The sequence below is a fragment of the Elephantulus edwardii genome, unplaced genomic scaffold, assembly GCF_000299155.1.
Source record: "Elephantulus edwardii isolate Elephantulus edwardi_28Jun2011 unplaced genomic scaffold, EleEdw1.0 scaffold00232, whole genome shotgun sequence".
Lineage (NCBI taxonomy): Eukaryota > Metazoa > Chordata > Mammalia > Macroscelidea > Macroscelididae > Elephantulus > Elephantulus edwardii.
This window is the reverse complement of record NW_006399982.1, coordinates 2999218-3017167: the sequence shown is the minus strand read 5'-3', so window position 1 is coordinate 3017167 and position 17950 is coordinate 2999218. Positions and strand designations below refer to the sequence as shown.

General features: G+C 40.5%; 1 protein-coding gene and 1 pseudogene across 1 annotated transcript in view; one reads left to right on the top strand and one right to left on the bottom strand.

The window, feature by feature from the left end:
* Nucleotides 1-761: 761 nt before the first annotated feature.
* Nucleotides 762-17950, bottom strand: part of UBE2R2 (ubiquitin-conjugating enzyme E2R 2) — a 107984-nt gene continuing 90795 nt past the window's right edge. Inside the window, 2 exon segments of the mRNA XM_006903706.1 lie at nt 762-981; nt 6798-6932. Coding sequence (XP_006903768.1) covers nt 762-981; nt 6798-6932 — 355 coding nt within the window.
* On the top strand, nt 10587-12237 carry LOC102872917 (annotated as a pseudogene).

The following is a 17950-nucleotide window of genomic DNA, read 5'->3' as shown; positions in this document are numbered from 1 at the left end:
AGTATGAATATTTATTTTAGGCTTTAGATCCCAATTGATTTCAAAAAACAAATTCTGATTTCTTTCAAAGTAGCTGAGGCCTCTGTGTTGGATGATTTCAGCGAGGCAGAAGGTGTTTTGGGTCCTCCATTACAAAGTCCCTGACCCCCACCAAATTCCAGCCTCATGAAGGAAAAAACAAAATTCGCCACCACGAGCCTAACCAAACAGGGCTGAACAAACGCATATGCACTAACGCTGGAGATGAGCTGCTAAACCTTGGCAAATCTGCTTTGTTTTTTTCTTTATAAGTTTGTGGGGTTTTGTTTTCATTTTCTTTTGCTACCCAGTATATGCAGCACTTGTGAACTCCCAATAGACTTCCAGCTTTAAATACATTAAACTTCTTGATGAAAGACTATTTAATTCTTCAAGAATCTAAAAGAGACCAAACATGTTTTGTTGTGAACACTTTGCAGAGACGAAGTGAGGCGGGAGTTTGGGTTGTTTTTGTTGTTGTTTTTTTTTAAAAAAAGAATCAATACAGTGATGGAGGGGTAAAGAATGCAAGAACTCAGACATTCTGTGGAGGGTTACTCTCTCTCCATTAAGAGGTCCGTAAAAAGGAGCAAACTGAGATCCAGAAGGGGAGTCGGCAGGAGCCATGTTTGTTTCCCCACCCCGTGAATAGGTTTTTGCCTAGGGGCCTCTGCTAGGTCCCCACTTGCTCCCCTCCCTTTGGCCTGAGATGGCAGGGCAGTACGGGGCATCAAAGGAGCACGTCACGATTCCTCATTCCCAGAATCATCATCATCGTAACAGTCGGCATCTTCCTCCTCCTCATCCTCATCATCAATGTCGTCATCCTACAAGTCGTCATAAAGCAAATCTGAGCTGTTGTCATTGGAAGGCACTTTAGTTTTGATGCAGTATTCCGCCAGGGTTGTGGGGACCTTCACTCCATCCTTTTCTGCTTCGGCCTTAGTGGCTGAAACCTGTTTCCTAAAGAGAAGATGACAAAGCAGTTGAGGTTAAGTCTTGAACTAGCCGCTAACGACGACGCAAGCCTCAGCACATGCAGATCTCTCAGATTAACACTGATGGAGAGATAGGGCCACTCCAGTCAACTAAGTTAAAAGTGGCCATCTACTCTCCTATTTAGAGTTCTTTTTAAGATCTATCTTCCTTATTAACTTTTCTATATCCCCTCATGAGGATATGGGCTTCCTTGTTGCTGTTCTTGTGTACCTCAGAGTCAGAACTGACCCACAGCGGACCCTATGCCTTTTCAGAGGCAGGAAATTGCATGGAAGACTGCCCATCCTTCTCCCACAGAGCAGCTGGTGGCCTCGAATCGAGTGCCTTCAGGATTGCAGCACGGATTCTTGCCACTAGGCCACCAGAGCTCCGGGCTTCCTTAGCACATACCTTAGTCACTTTCATTTTTCTTGTGTCTGTATGAGGTTGAGGGGGAAGTAAGGGAGAGGAGAGAGTGTAGCCAACTGTATGAATGAATAGGAGAGTAAACAGTTTTCCTCAACAGGTATGAAAAAGCAAACATTTAAAAGATGAGAGAATTGTCATGAACACCACTGCCCTGCTTTTCAATTTGGAAGTTCTGGTGGCCTCGTGGGCCAATCAAAAAGCAAGCAGTTCGAATCTACCAGCTCCTGATGGCATGGGCAGTTTCCTCCTCTGTGATTTCTAGCCTCTGGAAACCCACAGGAAGGCCAGCTGGAGTCACTTCCAACTAGCCAGCAACAAGGTGTCTGTTTTTTAAAAAGCCTTTTCATTTGGACCTTATTGGGCACTGTGCTGCTGTTATGATACCATGCAATGTTCCTGAGGTGTCTGGGCTTGAACTTACCACTCTTACTACTCTCTCTAGGCTATCTTATCCATGTCCATGATTTTAACCACTAGTATAGGTGAACTGTAACCCCTAAAATACATTAAAAGCAGCAGGGAAACAACAGGGACAAGACAGGTGCCAAAGAAGGTGGAGGAAGTTCAAGGAGGGCTGACAGAGGAGGATCTTAGAGCCATGCCAGACTTCTAGCTTAAAAAGGAGAAAATGAATGCCAGGTCTTTAAAACCACTTACTCGTGGCAGCCCCTAGGTAACCAAGCCACCCACCATGCCCTTGATGTGACAGATCTCCTGTCACACTCCAGCTCATACTTCTTTTATGCACTAGACCCTTATATAAATAACTGCCTTCTGGATGTCTCCACCCTAAGCCCTAGAGATAAATCCATTTGTTATTTTCTACCTCTAGTGACAGTCGTTCCCATTTTTCTCCTCAGTGAAAGAGGGTCAGTTCCTAAAATCACAGCTCATCCTACGTTTAGCTGTATCACTAATATCTTAACATCTGTATCACTAATATCTTAACTGTCTTCTCATCCACATTGCCCCTGCCTTACTTTCATTCGTATTTCAGCCATCTCTCAGATCTCCAGAATTCAAGTGTAATCCTTTCTTCCTTCCCCAAACATCCTGAAATGACATCCATTACCTCGAAGACTGAGGACCAAATTCATGAGGAAGGACTTCAATCTCTTTTAAAGATAGGTTGCTTCTCTTGCTAAATTTCCTATTACACCCACTCTCCACTTATCAACAACAAGGCTATGTTCTAGAGACCAGTTTGTTATGTGAAAAAGGATGACTACACTCTTACATAACTGCCAAACCAATGTGGGAGCATGGCTCACCCCAGATGACACATAACTCATCAGAGGCAGTGTTGCTCCTGTCATGCAACTTGGCATGTGTTAACTACAGATGTTATGCTGTTAATGCACAAAACAGCATAAAACTGTTCACCACTGTAAATGTAAAATGATAGCCAAACAGTAAGTGAGGGATAACTATGCTTCAAACTAAGAATTATATATAAGCAAAGTAAAAAACAAACTACTGTCAACCTGGTTCCAACTCACAGCTGACCAAACAATGGGTTTCTGAGGCTGGAAATATAATGGGAGGAGACTGCACATTTTTCTCTAAATATGATGCCATTGGTGAATTTCAACCACTGGAGAAATGCAACCTTTGGTCCAGCAGGGCAACTTACTATAGACTATGCCCCTCAAGCTCCTTACTTAATGACATGTATTTTAACAAACACACTTCTCTTCCTGAAGCTTTTTGTTCCCTTTATTATCTGAAAACTTTCCATTACTGTTAAGTGCTAATAAGTAAACCCATAGGCACTCTATGAAAACGATTTGAACCCAGACCTGTTCCTCCCAATCTCCAACATGCTCCAGGCCATTGTTACAGTCTGTGTCAATCTAAAGTCTTCCTCTATCTGATCCCTCCCCTTGCCAGCATGATGTCTTTTTCCAAGGCCCGGCCCTTCCTAAGAACATGCCCAAAGGATGAGAGACGAAGTTTCACATCCTTGCCTTTAAGGAGCACCCTGCTTGCACTTCCTCACAGACATGTTTGTTCTTTACAATCCATGGGATATTCAGTACCCTCCCACAGCACCGTAATTCAAAGGTATCAATTCTTTTGCATTTTAGTCACCAATTATAATTAATGCAACTTGACTACAAATTTGATCAATTTCAGACTGCAAAAGTTGGTAGAAATAGAAATGCTCAGTTTCTTCACTTTTAGCTTTAGTGATTGGAACACATACTGAATAATTCCTAGTCATTTTAAAAAATTCAGATACAACACTGTCTCTCCTTATGTATGCTGTATATGTTTATTTATGTTTTGGTTGACATGCTTAGCATATTACAGAGTCATCTGGTTACTGCCACATGTTTGCTACTCTAAACTAGTTCCTTGAAAGAGACTGTGCTCTTACAAACTGGGTATTCCCTATAAATCTAGAAGAGCACCTGACACATTGTTGGTGCACATAAATTTTAAGAAAAATGAAGAATTACATGAAAAATCTTTAGAATGTGAAAAGTAGGAAACTTTCTTGCTTGCTGAAACTGAGGAGGACCTGAAGAGTTTGCTGCAGGTCAAGGACTGTCGTTCTCAATCAATATGGATTGAAGCTCAATATCAAGAGGACAAAAATTCTCACCACTGGGCCAACTGACAGCACGATGATGGATGAAGAAAAGATTCAAGTTGTTAACAATTTCAGCTTGCTCAGTTCCACAATCAACACTTCTGGAACCAACAGTCAGGAAATCAAAAGACAAATTGCATCAGGGAGGTGTGCTGTCAGAGACTTCTTTAAAATGCTCAAGAGCAATGATGTCTGTCCAGGGACTAAGGTATTTCTGATCCAGGCCATGGTCTTTGCAGTTACTTTATATGCATCAGAGAGCTGGACAATGACTAAGGATAAGAAAAGAGTCTACGCCTTGGAGTTGTGGTGCTGGAGAAGAATATTGAACATACCATGGACTACCAAGAGAATAAATAGGTTGGAGAGGCTGAAGCCAAGTTTTTCCTTGAAGTCAAAGATTTTGAAGCTCTATCTCACATACTTTGGGCGTGTGTTCTTGGAGAAGCCCATCATACTTGGAAGGGTGGAGGGACAGCGCAGGAGAGGAAGATCCTGAACAAGATGGATTGATATACTAACTGGAGTAAAGAGGGTACGTGTTTTGGAATCAGAGAGAATAGGTCTGAACAGGGCAAAGTTCAGGGATATCATATACTGGGTCGCTATGAGTCACAGGCGACACGATGGCACATTAACAATTAAGTAGGACAAAAAGGTCAACTACTGTATAATCCCACTTATATGAAATATCTGTAGTAGACAAATGCATAGATTCTAAAGTTCATTAAAAGCTACTGGGGTAAAAAAGAGGAAGGAAATGGAGAATATTTGTTTAAAAGGGATCAAGTTTTTATTAAGGGTAATGAAAACATTTGGAAATAGTGGTGATTACTGTACAGCAGGATAAAATGTAATTAAAGACAATAAACTATACATGTGAGATGAATTGTTTCTTTACATATATTTCACCATAATAAGAATGAAAAAGAGAATTACCAAATCAATCTTCACTGAGTCAATTCTGACTCATAGTGACCCTACATTATTACAGAGCAGACCTGCTTCATAGGGTTTTCTTAGCTCTAATCTTTAGGGAAACAAACTGCCAGGTATTCCTTTAGAAGTGCTTCCAAGGGGGAGTCACACTGTCAGCCTTTAAGATAGTACTCAAGTATGAATCAGGGTGAAGTCTCTCTCAGGGAGGAGTGATAGGGAATGGCAAAGGACACACTGACAAAGAATAATCAGAACTGGCTTTGACAAGCACTGTGGCATTTTGGACAAGAACAAACTGGGAGGAGGGTAGAGAGAATAGTGCAACAATGAATGAATGGAAACCCAAAATCTCTGTAAATGTTTATGAAAATTAATAAAATATAATTATAGAAAAAAAAAGATAGTACTCAAGTAGTGACTGCTTGTACCATCCAGGGTCTAAGAGAGATATAGGTGCTCCAACAAGCAGCATAATGCAGAGAAAATCCTGGGAATATTCATGCCTCCTTTATTTACTAATTCCTGCTTTTCTTTGAATATTAGGCTTTCTAATTGTAATTTTAGAAGCATTCTCATCCTTCAATCACAATTTACTTTTGTGCCTCTCAATTTTCATACTATTTATGTACTAATTATCTTAAACATTGTTATTTATTCGTCATCTTAGGTGGCTAGTATTCTAAATCAAAGTCAGACACAGTTCAAAACATGCCTCAGTTCTATCCTTTTCTGTTGTGATTACGTGCCTGTCAAGTTAGCATGACTCACAATTACCCTAACAAGAAACGGCTCTGAATCCTGTCCTATCATGTGTCATCATCTCATACATGAACCCATCACGACAGTTGCTGCATCAATCCATCTCGCTGAGTCTTGTTCTCATTCACTGACTGTCCATCTTTCAAAGCATGTCGTCTCTTACTGTCTCTTTAATAAATGGATTAGGAAGGGGTTTGAAAGTGATTCGGTGGACACCAAACACTGAGAAATGCTAATCTGTATTTACTCAGCTGCCAGATAACATTTTTTCCAGTTCTCTCATGTCATTTATTACTTCTATCCTGGCTACTTTTCTAGCAAGGTGCCATCTTTGTATCAATTCCAGTGCTTACACTAAGCACTTTTTTTATAAGATAAAGTGGAATCATCCTTAAGGTTCTGTTTTAGAAATATAATAAAAAGTAGAAGTGAATTTGTTACAAAATTTTTGAGCAGTAAAATCATAACCTCTAAGTTCAAACTTAAGGTTATGATCACGGTATGACTGACCTGGTATCTTTACTCTTCCCCCAACTACTTTTACACTGACAGAAAACTGAAGAGCAAAAAAGTTGACTGTGAAAAGATCACACAAAGCTTACAACAGACTCCAAGTTGTTTAATTCTTATCCTACAGCTCTGTTACATCATCATGTTAATATCACTGACAATGTAGACAACAGAAGACACTCACTGCTATGACCACAAAGACCAACAAATAGTTGGGTTTCATTAACAAAAAAGGACTCTTATTTATCTGGCATATTCTAGACAGTTCTGTCTGCTGCACTGAAAGTTCACAACAAGGTCTCTAAAATGATTAGGAGGGAAGCTTTTTGATCAAGACTAGTTTAGACCCTGTTAAGTTCTGGTTCCCTGGAAAGCAGATCTGGTGCTGCATTATCCCTTCTGAGTGTATGCTTTCCCAAAATCCGACAGAAATCTTATTTTATTCTTCTAATTGCGAGAAAAGGAGTAGACAAGATTTGACATTTGCTTTAAACCTTGGTTCTAGAATACACTTTATGTGTGTATGAAGACTTAACATAATCAAAAAGAACAAAACGAAGTACCTTACCTAATGATTTCAGCATACTCTTTGTCTTTTCCTTTACTGTCCCTCCATTTCCTGAACATAACTGAAGCATCCACATTGGCTGGGGAGAAGGTGTTGGGCTCATTAAGCAGTGAGATTACACTTAACAGGATAGTCCTAGAAATGGAAAAAAGGGTCAGCTATGAATATTTATCTCATATTCACATTTTAAAAGACATATTACAATTTTAAAATTTTCCCTCAGATTTTTTTAATATAATTTTAGACTATAACATATGATGCATAAGAGGAATGAAAATGGAGCATCACAAAATTTTGTTTTCAGTATTCAGCTGGCTATGAACAAGCCACTGACAGTCAAAGCAGAGGAAATCGTAAGTTCTGTACAAAGATTGTGTCTAAAAACATACAATGAACTCTATATAGGAGGTGCAGTCTTGACTGGCTGTGAAAGGTTGTTATCTAGAAGCTTTTCAAATGCTGTGTATAGAAAAATTACAAATTTAAAGGGAGTAGAAAAGGAAAAAAGAATGAAATACTTAGCTTTAGGACAATTATTTAGTGGGAGAAGGTAGTATCAAAGATCTGAAACAGTGTTAGATATAAATGTATTTATTCTCCACAGTAGTAAGAGAAGAAAGTTAGAATAGCAAAATGGAGGAAAAGTAAGGGCCTTGCCACAGAAGAACTAGCCTATGAGTAAAAGAAATCTTTATTAAAAAATAGTTACTGAGTACCCACTGTGTGCCAGAAGCATCATGTTATATATGGAACGTACCAGTTGATGAACAAGTTAGAAATTGTCAGTGATTTCCCAGGGCTTATCAATGTAGTAGGAGACACAAATAAAAATGAGACACTTAGGACTTATTACCTGTAATTGTTTGATTAGATGAAATAACTGAGGAAGCACAACAGGGTAATAAAAATATTTCAAATGATTCCTAGGTGTTTTTTCTCTAAAAGCTGTATGTCTGAGCATGTCTGAGCATGTCTGAGCAAGGAGAATGGGAGGAAATGGAAATTCTCTACCTTTTCTCAGTGGTGAGAGGTTACAGATTGTGTTGTTGCAATATTTTACTCCTGGCCCCAAACAAAACATACAGGGAGGGGGCTAGCCAATTAGATGTCTAAGTTGATGAAAGCTTTTCCTTAAAAAACTCTCCTAAGTCATGAAAAAGAATGCTTGCTCACTCTCTCTCAGACAACACAGTCCTTACATGTGTCTTATTAATGGAATTAGCTTATTTTCTGACAAGTGGTTTTTACTTTCTGCTATCTCATGTTTACTATTAAAAGTGTGTTGAAAAGAGAATTTTTAAACATAGGAGACCATACATTTCTAATAAGACCTCATTTCTAATTCCATAAACATCTAAGCTGCAATCCTTGGTGCTTTTAGAAGCAGGTTCTTTAGTGGAAGGCAGAATACTGAATGATTCAGGGTCACCAAAAGAAGATGGAAAGATTATACAGAGTCACTGTACCAAAAAGAACTGGCTAACTAACACATAAGAATTTCATCAAACAGCGTATTATCAAGAGGCAATGGTGATGAAGGAAGAAGTTCAAGCTGCTCTCAAGGAACTGGCAAAAAACAAGGCCCCAGAAATTGATGGAATACCAACTGACATATTTCAGCAAACAGCTGCTGCCCTAGACATGCTCAACAAGTTGTCCCATGAAATCTAGAGGACAGCTACTTGGCTACTTGACTGGAAGAGATTCATATTTATTCTCATTCCAAAAAAGGTGATCCAGTAGAAATGGAAATTATTGAACAATATCCCTAATATCACATGCAAGCAAAATCTTTCTGCAGATTATCCAAAAACTACTGGAAGAGTACATCAACAGAGAACTACCAGAAGTACAGGCTGGGTTTAGAAGAGTCTGTTGCACCAGGGACATCACTGCCAATGTAATATGGATTGTGGCTGAAAGCAGTGAGTACCAGAAGAAATGTCTTATCTGTGTTTCACTGACTACGCAAAGGCATTTGACTCTGTGGCTGACAACAAATTGTGACTACTCTTGAGAAGAATGGGAATCCCAGAACACCTAACTGTGTTCATGCAAAACCTATACTTGGACTAGGAGTCAGATGTCAGAATAAAGCAAGGAAACATACATGGTTCAAAATCAGGAAAAGAATGTTAGGGATGCATCCTGTCTCCATACCTTTTCAATCTACATGTGCAACAGATCATTTGGGAGGCTGGGCTTTATGAGGAATGTGGCATTAGAATTGGCTGAAGACTCATCAACAACATCTCATGTTACTATACAGATAACACAACCTTGCTTGCTGAAACTGAGGAGAGCCTGAAACATTCGCTGCAGAGGGTCAAGGTCTTCAGTTTTCAACGTGGAATGAAGCTCAATATGAAGAAAACAAAGATTCTCACCAGTAGGCCAACTGGCAACAATATCTTCTCCAACAGAAGAACCTGAGATTGTTCACTTCTTTCATCTTGCTCAGTTCCATAGTCAACACACTTAGAACCAGCCTCCAGGAAATCAAAAAATGAACTGTTTAGGTAAGTCTGCTGACAGAGACTTCTCCAGAGCATTGAAGTACAAAGACGTCAGTCTAGAAACTAAGGTGCACCTTATCCAGGCTGTGGTATTCACTATTACTTGCTATGAATCAGAGAGTCGGACAATGAATAAAGATGACAGAAGAACTGAGATCTTTGAGGTGTGGTGCTGGTGCAACTTGATGGCACATAGTTACATTATAGTGGATTGTGCTAATAGCTTGTTTCAATCCAGATGTTGCCACTTCTCTTCTTTTGGAGAGGACAATTAGGATATTTTATGCAGAATCCACTTCACATGGTTCAAGCAGGGCTAATTTACCAAGGCCATCAATGTCCATCTCTTATAAACACAACAACCTAACTACTCACCACAGCACCCATGTGACCATGCATCACCTACCAAACTAGGCCAAAAGGCATCCTGGTTAGACCTAGGCTGTTCCCCAACGAAATCAATGATAGAAAAAGAAAAGACTTTTGTTTTTAAATAAACATGGTTAGTGCATTCTTAATAACAAAGTCAGTAAAAAGGAAAGCAGACTTGAGATTCCCCCCAACAAGGGAGCTCTCGTGGCCTAGAAGTTGTGTTGCAATCTGAAAGGTTTGAATCCACCAGAACTCTGCAGAAGGATGGACAATTTCCTCTCCTGTGCGATTTACGGCCTCTTAAAAACTCTCTGGAGAGTCTGCTATGGGTTGGTTCAGACGCAACAACAGAACATCTTCCTACCCTGAGACATACATACATACTTTTTTAAAAAATATGTGTGTGTGTGTGTGTGTGTGCGCGCGCGCGCGCTGTCAAATCAAATCTGACTGGTACAGGAAGAGACTGTTCTTCCTTCTCCAGCAGAGCATCTGGTGGATTGGAACCATGTACCTCTGGGATTGCAGTGCAGCTTCTTGCCAGGAGGCCACCAGAGCTCTCTCACACATACATTTCTAAAGCTAGTTATGGGTAACAACATAATTCAAACTAAATTTAATTCCTGTCCATCAAGTTAGAATCTACTCATAGCTGACCCTTTGGAGGTTGTAAATCACATAGTAGGAAACTGATTATTTTTCTCCCAAGGAGCACCTGGAAGATTTGAACTGCCTGCGTTTGGGTTGGCAGTGTAACTCCTTACCACTAGTCCACCACAGCTCTGGATACTTCTAAGAGGCAAGGCTGGAAAAACCTCATCTCACATACTCCGGGCATATTGTCAGGATGCCAGTCTTGGCCCTCTCCCTCTCTTTGGCAGTGTTGCCGATCACTGCAGCCATGTCTTATTCCACTGATGATTATGAGTCCAAGGCTGTTTATGATTACTATGCTTATCCATCCAGTGACTATGATATGCACACAGGAGATACAAAGCAGGACCTGGCTTACAAACGTCAGTGTGAACAGCAGACATATCAGGTGATCCCTGAAGTCATCAAGAACTTCATCCAGTATTTATAGAATGGTCTCGGATTTAAGAAGCTGTAGGCCAATCGTGTCTCCAGTGATGTTATGGACCAGAAGGTATGTGAGTTCCAGGACATCTATGAGAACAGCTGAACCAAGCTGACAGAACAATTCTTCAAGAATACACCTTGGCCTGAAGCTGAAAGCACTGCTCTACAGGCTGGCAACGAGGCCATCTTCCTGATTTTGTACAAAGAATTATACCACAGACATATCTACGCCAAGTCAGCGGGGGACTCTCTTTGGAGGAGAGGTTTGAATCCTATTACAACTACTGCAACCTCTTCAACTACATTCTGCTGATGGTCCTGCCCCTCTAGAACTATCCCACCATAGCTCTGGGATATCACTGATGAGTTCATCTAGTTTCAGTCGTTTAGTCAGTACCACTGTAAAACTGCCAAGAAGTCAGGGGAGGAGACTGACTTCCTTCAATCCAATCCCAAAATCTGGAATGTTCACAGTGTCCTTAATGTCCTTCCTTGCCTGGTAGACAAACCCAACATCAATCGTCAGCTGGAGGTGTATACAAGTGGATGTGACGCCAAGAGTATGGCTGGGGAGTACGGACGGCCTTTCTTCTACAGGATGCTTGGCTACTTCAGCCTGGTGGGGCTTCTGCACCTGCACTCCCTGCTGGGGGGTTACTACCAGGCCATAAAGGTGCTGGAGAATATTGAGCTCAACACGAAGAGCACGTATTCCCGGGTTCCCGAGTGCCAGGTCACTACGTACTATTACATTGGCTTTACATATTTGATGATGCCATCCGGGTCTTTGCCAACATCTTCCTCTCCAGCCAGAGGACCAAGAGCATGTTCCAGTGGACCATGTGTAAGTACGGAGCATGTTCCAGTGGACCATGTGTAAGTACGAAATTATTAACAAACAGAATGAGCAGATGAACACATTGCCGGCCATCGCCCTCACCAAGTACCCCATGGCATCGACGAGAGCGTCCACTTCCAGCGGCAGAAGTACAGCAACAAGATGCTGCGCATGCAGAAGGCCAACCCACAGATCTACGAGGAGCTCTTCAGCTACTAGTGCCCCAAGTTCCTGTTACCTCTGGTGCCCAACTACAACAACGTAAACCCCACCTACCACAAGGAGCTGTTCCTGCAGGAGCTGAAGGTGTTCTCAGACAAGTCCAGCAGCAGGCCCAGCTCTCCACCATGCACAGATTCCTCAAGCTCTATACCACCATGCCCGTGGCCAGAGCAGGAGTTCCAGATCCAGCTACTGGTTTTCAAGCCCAAGATGAAGAACCTGGTGTGGACCAGCAGCATCTCCACCCTGGACAGGGAATTTCAGTTTGCCTCAGAGGTCGACTTCTACATCAATAAGGACATGATCCACATTGCAGACATCAAGGATGCCAGGCGCTATGGGGATTTCTTCATCCATCAGATCCATAAATTTGAGCTCAATCAAACCCTGAACAATGGGCCAGCAGCCGTGAGTAGATCACTCCCCCATTGCTTTGTAGATCACTCCCCCATTGCTTTGGCACCCCAGAAGCCTTTGCCTCAATCAGTCGTCAGCTGAATTGAAATGTACTTTAATTAAGTAAGAACTAGAATATTTTAAGCAGCTCGCAGTAAAAGACTTTTTGGGGCCAAATAAACCCTACAAAAGACAAAACAAAATCCGAACACCAAACCACCATCATGTTGGGAAAGGCAGAATGGTGCAAGACAGGGCAAGGTCTGATCTGTTGTTCACAGGGTCATCATTATGTATCACACATAATACCACACAACTTCATCATCCACTACTTAGGGCAGTCCCTAGCTTCCTGCCTGTTCAGTGGGCAGGAAAATATCCTAGAATAGCTTTGAGAGAGACCTGTTATAGGAAGTGACTTCTGAAATGACACCATCAATCTGGTCCTAAAATCTTTTCATATTAGCAAAGCAAACAATTCATTCCATTTTTCAAAGGATCCTTAATCAGTGACTTATCAATGGTTGATACCATCCCAACTCCACCCTTTCCATTCTTTGTTAATTTCTACTCCTTAAGATATTCCAATTCTATAAGGGATAGTCATATCTTAAACTTAATCTTGAACCCCTGAAAGGGAAGGATTCTCCTTCCATAAAGTATGCTGGCTTCCCCTGAGAAGTGAAGAACTGCTGAGCCTAGTCTGCTGACACATTAACGCTTCTTAAAAATACATTTTCAGGGAGCTCTGGTGGCCTAGAGGCAAGAAGCTGCACTGCAATCCCAGAGGTACACAGTTTGAATCCACCAGATGATCTGCTGGAGAAGGGGGGGGGGGAACGGGACGGACGACAATCTCCTCCTGTACCAGTCAATCTCCTCCTGTACCAGTCTGATCTGATTTGACAGTACACACATACATAAATAAAATAAATATTAAAAACAAAATCATTTTCATCACTTGGCATAAGGCACTGGATTCCTAAAACTACAGCACCTTTTTCTTAATGGTTTGTAGGTTTTCCTCTGTAGCCATAGTTCAAGGTCCTAATATCCACAAAGTCCCATGATACACCGACTTCAGGCTCGTAAAGGAAACGTGAATGCCTTACTCTTTTTCAGATTACAAAAGCTCTCCGTGTGCAAATTTGTTATGAAAATGTCCACTGACATGCTGAATATGAGGTTAGTACAAGGAGTCAAACAGAAGATGTGCACACGTGTGATCACAGAACATCTTCCAGATAACAGTGCTGTATAACAGCCAAGCCTCCTAACAAGATGTGCCTTCTACACCGCTGCTGTCCAGTTACGGCCACTCACAAACTAGACGGGACCCACAGCCCTTAGTTACAGCTGTTAAACCTAGAGAATTTAGAAGCAGAAAGAAATACAAAGTTACATTTTCACTAGTATTTTACACATCACCTCTTAACAGTCCAGTGTCATAAAAAACCCTGTGAGAAGTATGTACAATTTATCAACTTAAGAACTCTCTTGCCACACTAAAAATAATGTAGAAACAGATTTGCTCATTAGGTAATGCTTTCTTGCATTCCCCTCAGAGTTCTGAGAACCATCAGGTGTTCCAAGCAAATGAGGCTCTGAACAACACACAAAACATTCTGTGTTACTGTTGTGTGCCATCAAGTCAGAACTGACTCATATGTGACTTTCCAGTGGGTTTTCAGAGATAGTAAATAGCACCAGAGGAGATTGCCCATCCTTCTCCCTTTAAGCAGCTGGTATATTTGAATTGCATGCCTTTCGAGTAACAGTGCCAATTCCTTACCCACTTTGCCACTACAGCTCCAAATATTGTATAGCCTCCAGCAACTCACAAATCACAACCTCCACTCAAATGACTATTCCCAAGATCAAAAAGATGCAAAAAGCCTAAGAACATAACTGATGTCCAAAACAAACACCTTGTAGACATGTTTATTAAGATGGTGGGGGCACCTTCTAGGAAGATGGTGCCGAAAGTGAAGAAGGAAGCCCCTGCCCCTCCCAAAACTGAAGCCAAAGCAAAGGCATTAAAGGCCAAGAAGGCAGTCCTAAAGGGCATCCACAGACAAAAAAAATCTGCACGTCACTCACGTTCCGCAGGCCTAAGATGCTGAGACTCCGAAGGCAGCCCAAATACCCCTGGAAGAGCACCCCCAGGAGAAACAAGCTTGACCACTATGCCATCATCAAATGTCCCCTGACCACTGAGTCAGCCAGGAAGAAGATAGAAGATAACAACACACTTGTGTTCATTGTGGATGTCAAGGCCAACAAGCACCAAATTAAACAAGCTGTAAAGAAGCTCTGTGACATTGATGTGGCCAAGGTCAAACACTTTCATTAGGCCTGATGGAGAGAAAAAGGCCTATGTTCGACTTGCTCCTGACTAAGATGCTTTGGATGTTGCCAACAAAATTGGGATCATCTAAACTGAGCCCAGCGGGCTAATTCTAAATGTAATAAATTTTTCTCACCATAAAAAAAAAAAAAAAAAGATGGTGGGGACAATATAAAGAGAATTAGCTCTTGTTGTAAAGACTCTAAATATAAAGACAGGGAAGATCATTCCAAAGGCAAAGTCCAGGGAATACTTCTCAGGCTTCCTGGACTACACCAAAAACATTAAATAAGCAAATGTAAGAAAAAGCAAGCACAGAGACAAAGACTTGAAGGGCCTAGAAAGAGAAAAATAATGCAGGTACTCAAGTGCTAAAGGCATTTTATAGGGGCTAGTCTGGTGGCCTAGTGGGTAAAGAATTGTACTGCCAGCTCAAAGGCATGTGGTTTGAATCTACCAGGTACTCCACAGGAAAGAGACGGGCAATCTCTTGCCATGTAATTTACAACTTCTGAAAACCTTAAGAGTCAGTTATGAGTTAATGGTATACAATAACAACAGCATGAAAGGAGCCCCATCTCCAAGGGACCGCTGCTGCCTCATCACAGCCATCTACAAACTAGCCCTAAGGTTAGTTAAACAGCTGCTAAGCCAAGAGAGTTTAAAAGCCACAAAGAAAACTATATATCCACTAGTACCTTACACTATTACTCTTAATATTTCAGTTCCATAAACAGCTTGTGAGAAATATATACAATTTATTAACTTAAGAATCCCCTTGTCTCACTACAAATAACGTAGAAATAATGACGGGGAAAAAATGACAGGTTTATTCATTAGGTAATGCTTTCTTGAACTCACCTCAGAGTTCTAAGAACCACCAGAGGTTAAATGAGAAATAAGCCTATCTTAGTGGTAAGGAGCTGCATTGCAAATCCAAATGTAGCTGGTTCAAATTCACCTGCTGCTCCATGGAAAAAAATATGAGCAATCTACTCCTGTGCAGTTTACTACCACTGAAAACCTGCTGGAGGGTCAGTTAGCAGTCAGTTCTGACTTGATGGTACATAAACTGGTTGAAATAATCTTCGGAATTAATCTGTGAAAGGTTTTTCACATATTAAATGCGTAAAACTTTTTATATACCTTGGCAGTTTTAATGATATCATCAAAATATGCTAAAATTACTTATAAAAAGCATAGTAGCCTTTAAAATAGGAACTTAAGCAAGACTGAAAAAAATTAAGTTATTTTAAATAATTATTCTTAATTTAAATTAAGAATATACGTTATTTTAAAAACTTCGATTGCTTTTAATTTTTTTTTTTTAAAGTCTGTAAATAGTTCATGCACACATCAGCAGGGCATTTTTTCCCCCCTGGGGTGGGGAGTTTATTTTCTATTTTAGCACATCTAAAATAAAATATCTAAAAACGATCATCTTAAAAAAACTTCAATAGGTTAAATACTTACTTAACACTTTTTTTTTGGCAAGCTCTGGTGGCCAAGTGGCAAGAAGCTGCACTGCAATCCTAGAAGCATGCAGTTCAAATCCACCAGATGCTCTGCTGAAGGAGGGACAATCTCCTCCTGTACCAGTCAGATCTGATTTGGTAGCACACTCACAAAAAAATAGTAAAAATAATTTTAAAAGCCCAATTTTTTTTTTGAGAATTAGAATGGACTTTGTAATGAAGATTTTATTTCAAACATGATTACACCTAATACAAAATATATGATGCATTTTTCAAACACCATTTCTACATTACAGACATTAGTCTCGATTCTGCTGACAGGAAGTAAATTATATTTTCTTCTTCTAAATTTCTTTTTTTTGCTGTGAGAAAATACAATTTAGGGGAGAATTACTACTCTCTTCAAGACGTGCAATCCCCCTCTCCTTTTATGAGTTGTTCCTCCATTATTATCATTAACTCAATGACCCTCTAGGTTCTCTATGTTATCGTCAATTTGATCCCATATAGACAACTCATAAAAGAACATAATGCTCAAAGCAGATATGTTTTACTTTTTAAACTAGACTTCAGAAAGTCTAGAGCTGATTAATGCAAGAATTACAATAGCTAACCAACTGTATATTGCCTGTTTCTTCACCACCACTTTTGAAATATATTAAGGTCCTTTTGATTTTACAGAATCACTGATCAACTCATTCCTTTTCTAAAGTTCCGGTAACAAATGATGTATAAAATATTTTAAAAACTTTGATAGCTTTTAATTTTATTTATAATTCATGCACACATCAGGGCATCCTCCCCCGCCCCGGGGGTGGGAGGAGTTTTCTATTTTAGCAAATAAAATGTCTAAAAATCGTCTTAATCATTTTCATGTATTTAACAACCAAGAAAAAAAAATCCTTCACTGCTTAAAATGAATTGGCTGCAATTTAGATATCTAAAAAAAATGATGTCTCTGCATAGCCAAATGAAGTTGTTATGTGCCGTCGAATCGCTTGCAACTCATAGCGACCCTATGTACAACAGCCCTAAACTCTGCTCTGTCCTGTGCCGATAGCACCGTCTCTGATACACCCATCCCGATTACCCAAGTCACTGAATCAATCCACCTCATAGAGGGCCTTCCCCTCCTGTGCTGTCCCTCCACCATACCAAGCATGATGGACCTCTCCAAGGACCCGTCCCTCCTTAAAACATGTCCAAAGTATGTAAGACGGAGCCTCAGAATCCTTGCCTCCAAGGAGCCGCCCGGTTTAACCCTTTCCAAGATGAATCTGTTTGTTTTCCTAGCAGTCCATGGTACCCTCAATACTCTTCTCCAGCACCACAGCTCAAAGGCATCAATTCTCCTTCTATCCTCCTTAGTCATTGTTCAACTCTCTGATGCATAACAAGTGATAGCAAAGACCAGGGCCTGTATCAGACACACCTTAGTCTCCAGAGAGACAACACTGCTCTTCAGTACTTTGGAGAGGTCCCTAACAGCTGACTTTCCCATCATGATATGTCCTTCCTCGCTACTGGTTTTGACTGTGGAGCCAAGCAAACTAAAGCTGTGAACAATCTCAATCTCTTCACCGTCCATCCTGATGCTGCCAATTGTTAGAGAAGCTTAAAAATACACTTCTTTGCTAAGTGACACCAAGTGATCACTACAGATAGGAAAAAATATTTCTAAATGATAGTAATGATCCAAGTCTGTTAATTAAGGAGCACTGTTTCAGGTGTGTTAGATATATCATTCATTTACTTTCAAAAACCTGACTTATTATATCTGACAACTATGAAGCTTAAAAATGTTAAGTGGTTTGCCAAAAATTAATTTACTGTCATGTTGTTGTTGTTATGTGCCATCAAGTCGCTTGCGACTCATAGCGACCCTATGTACAAGAGCTCTATATGCT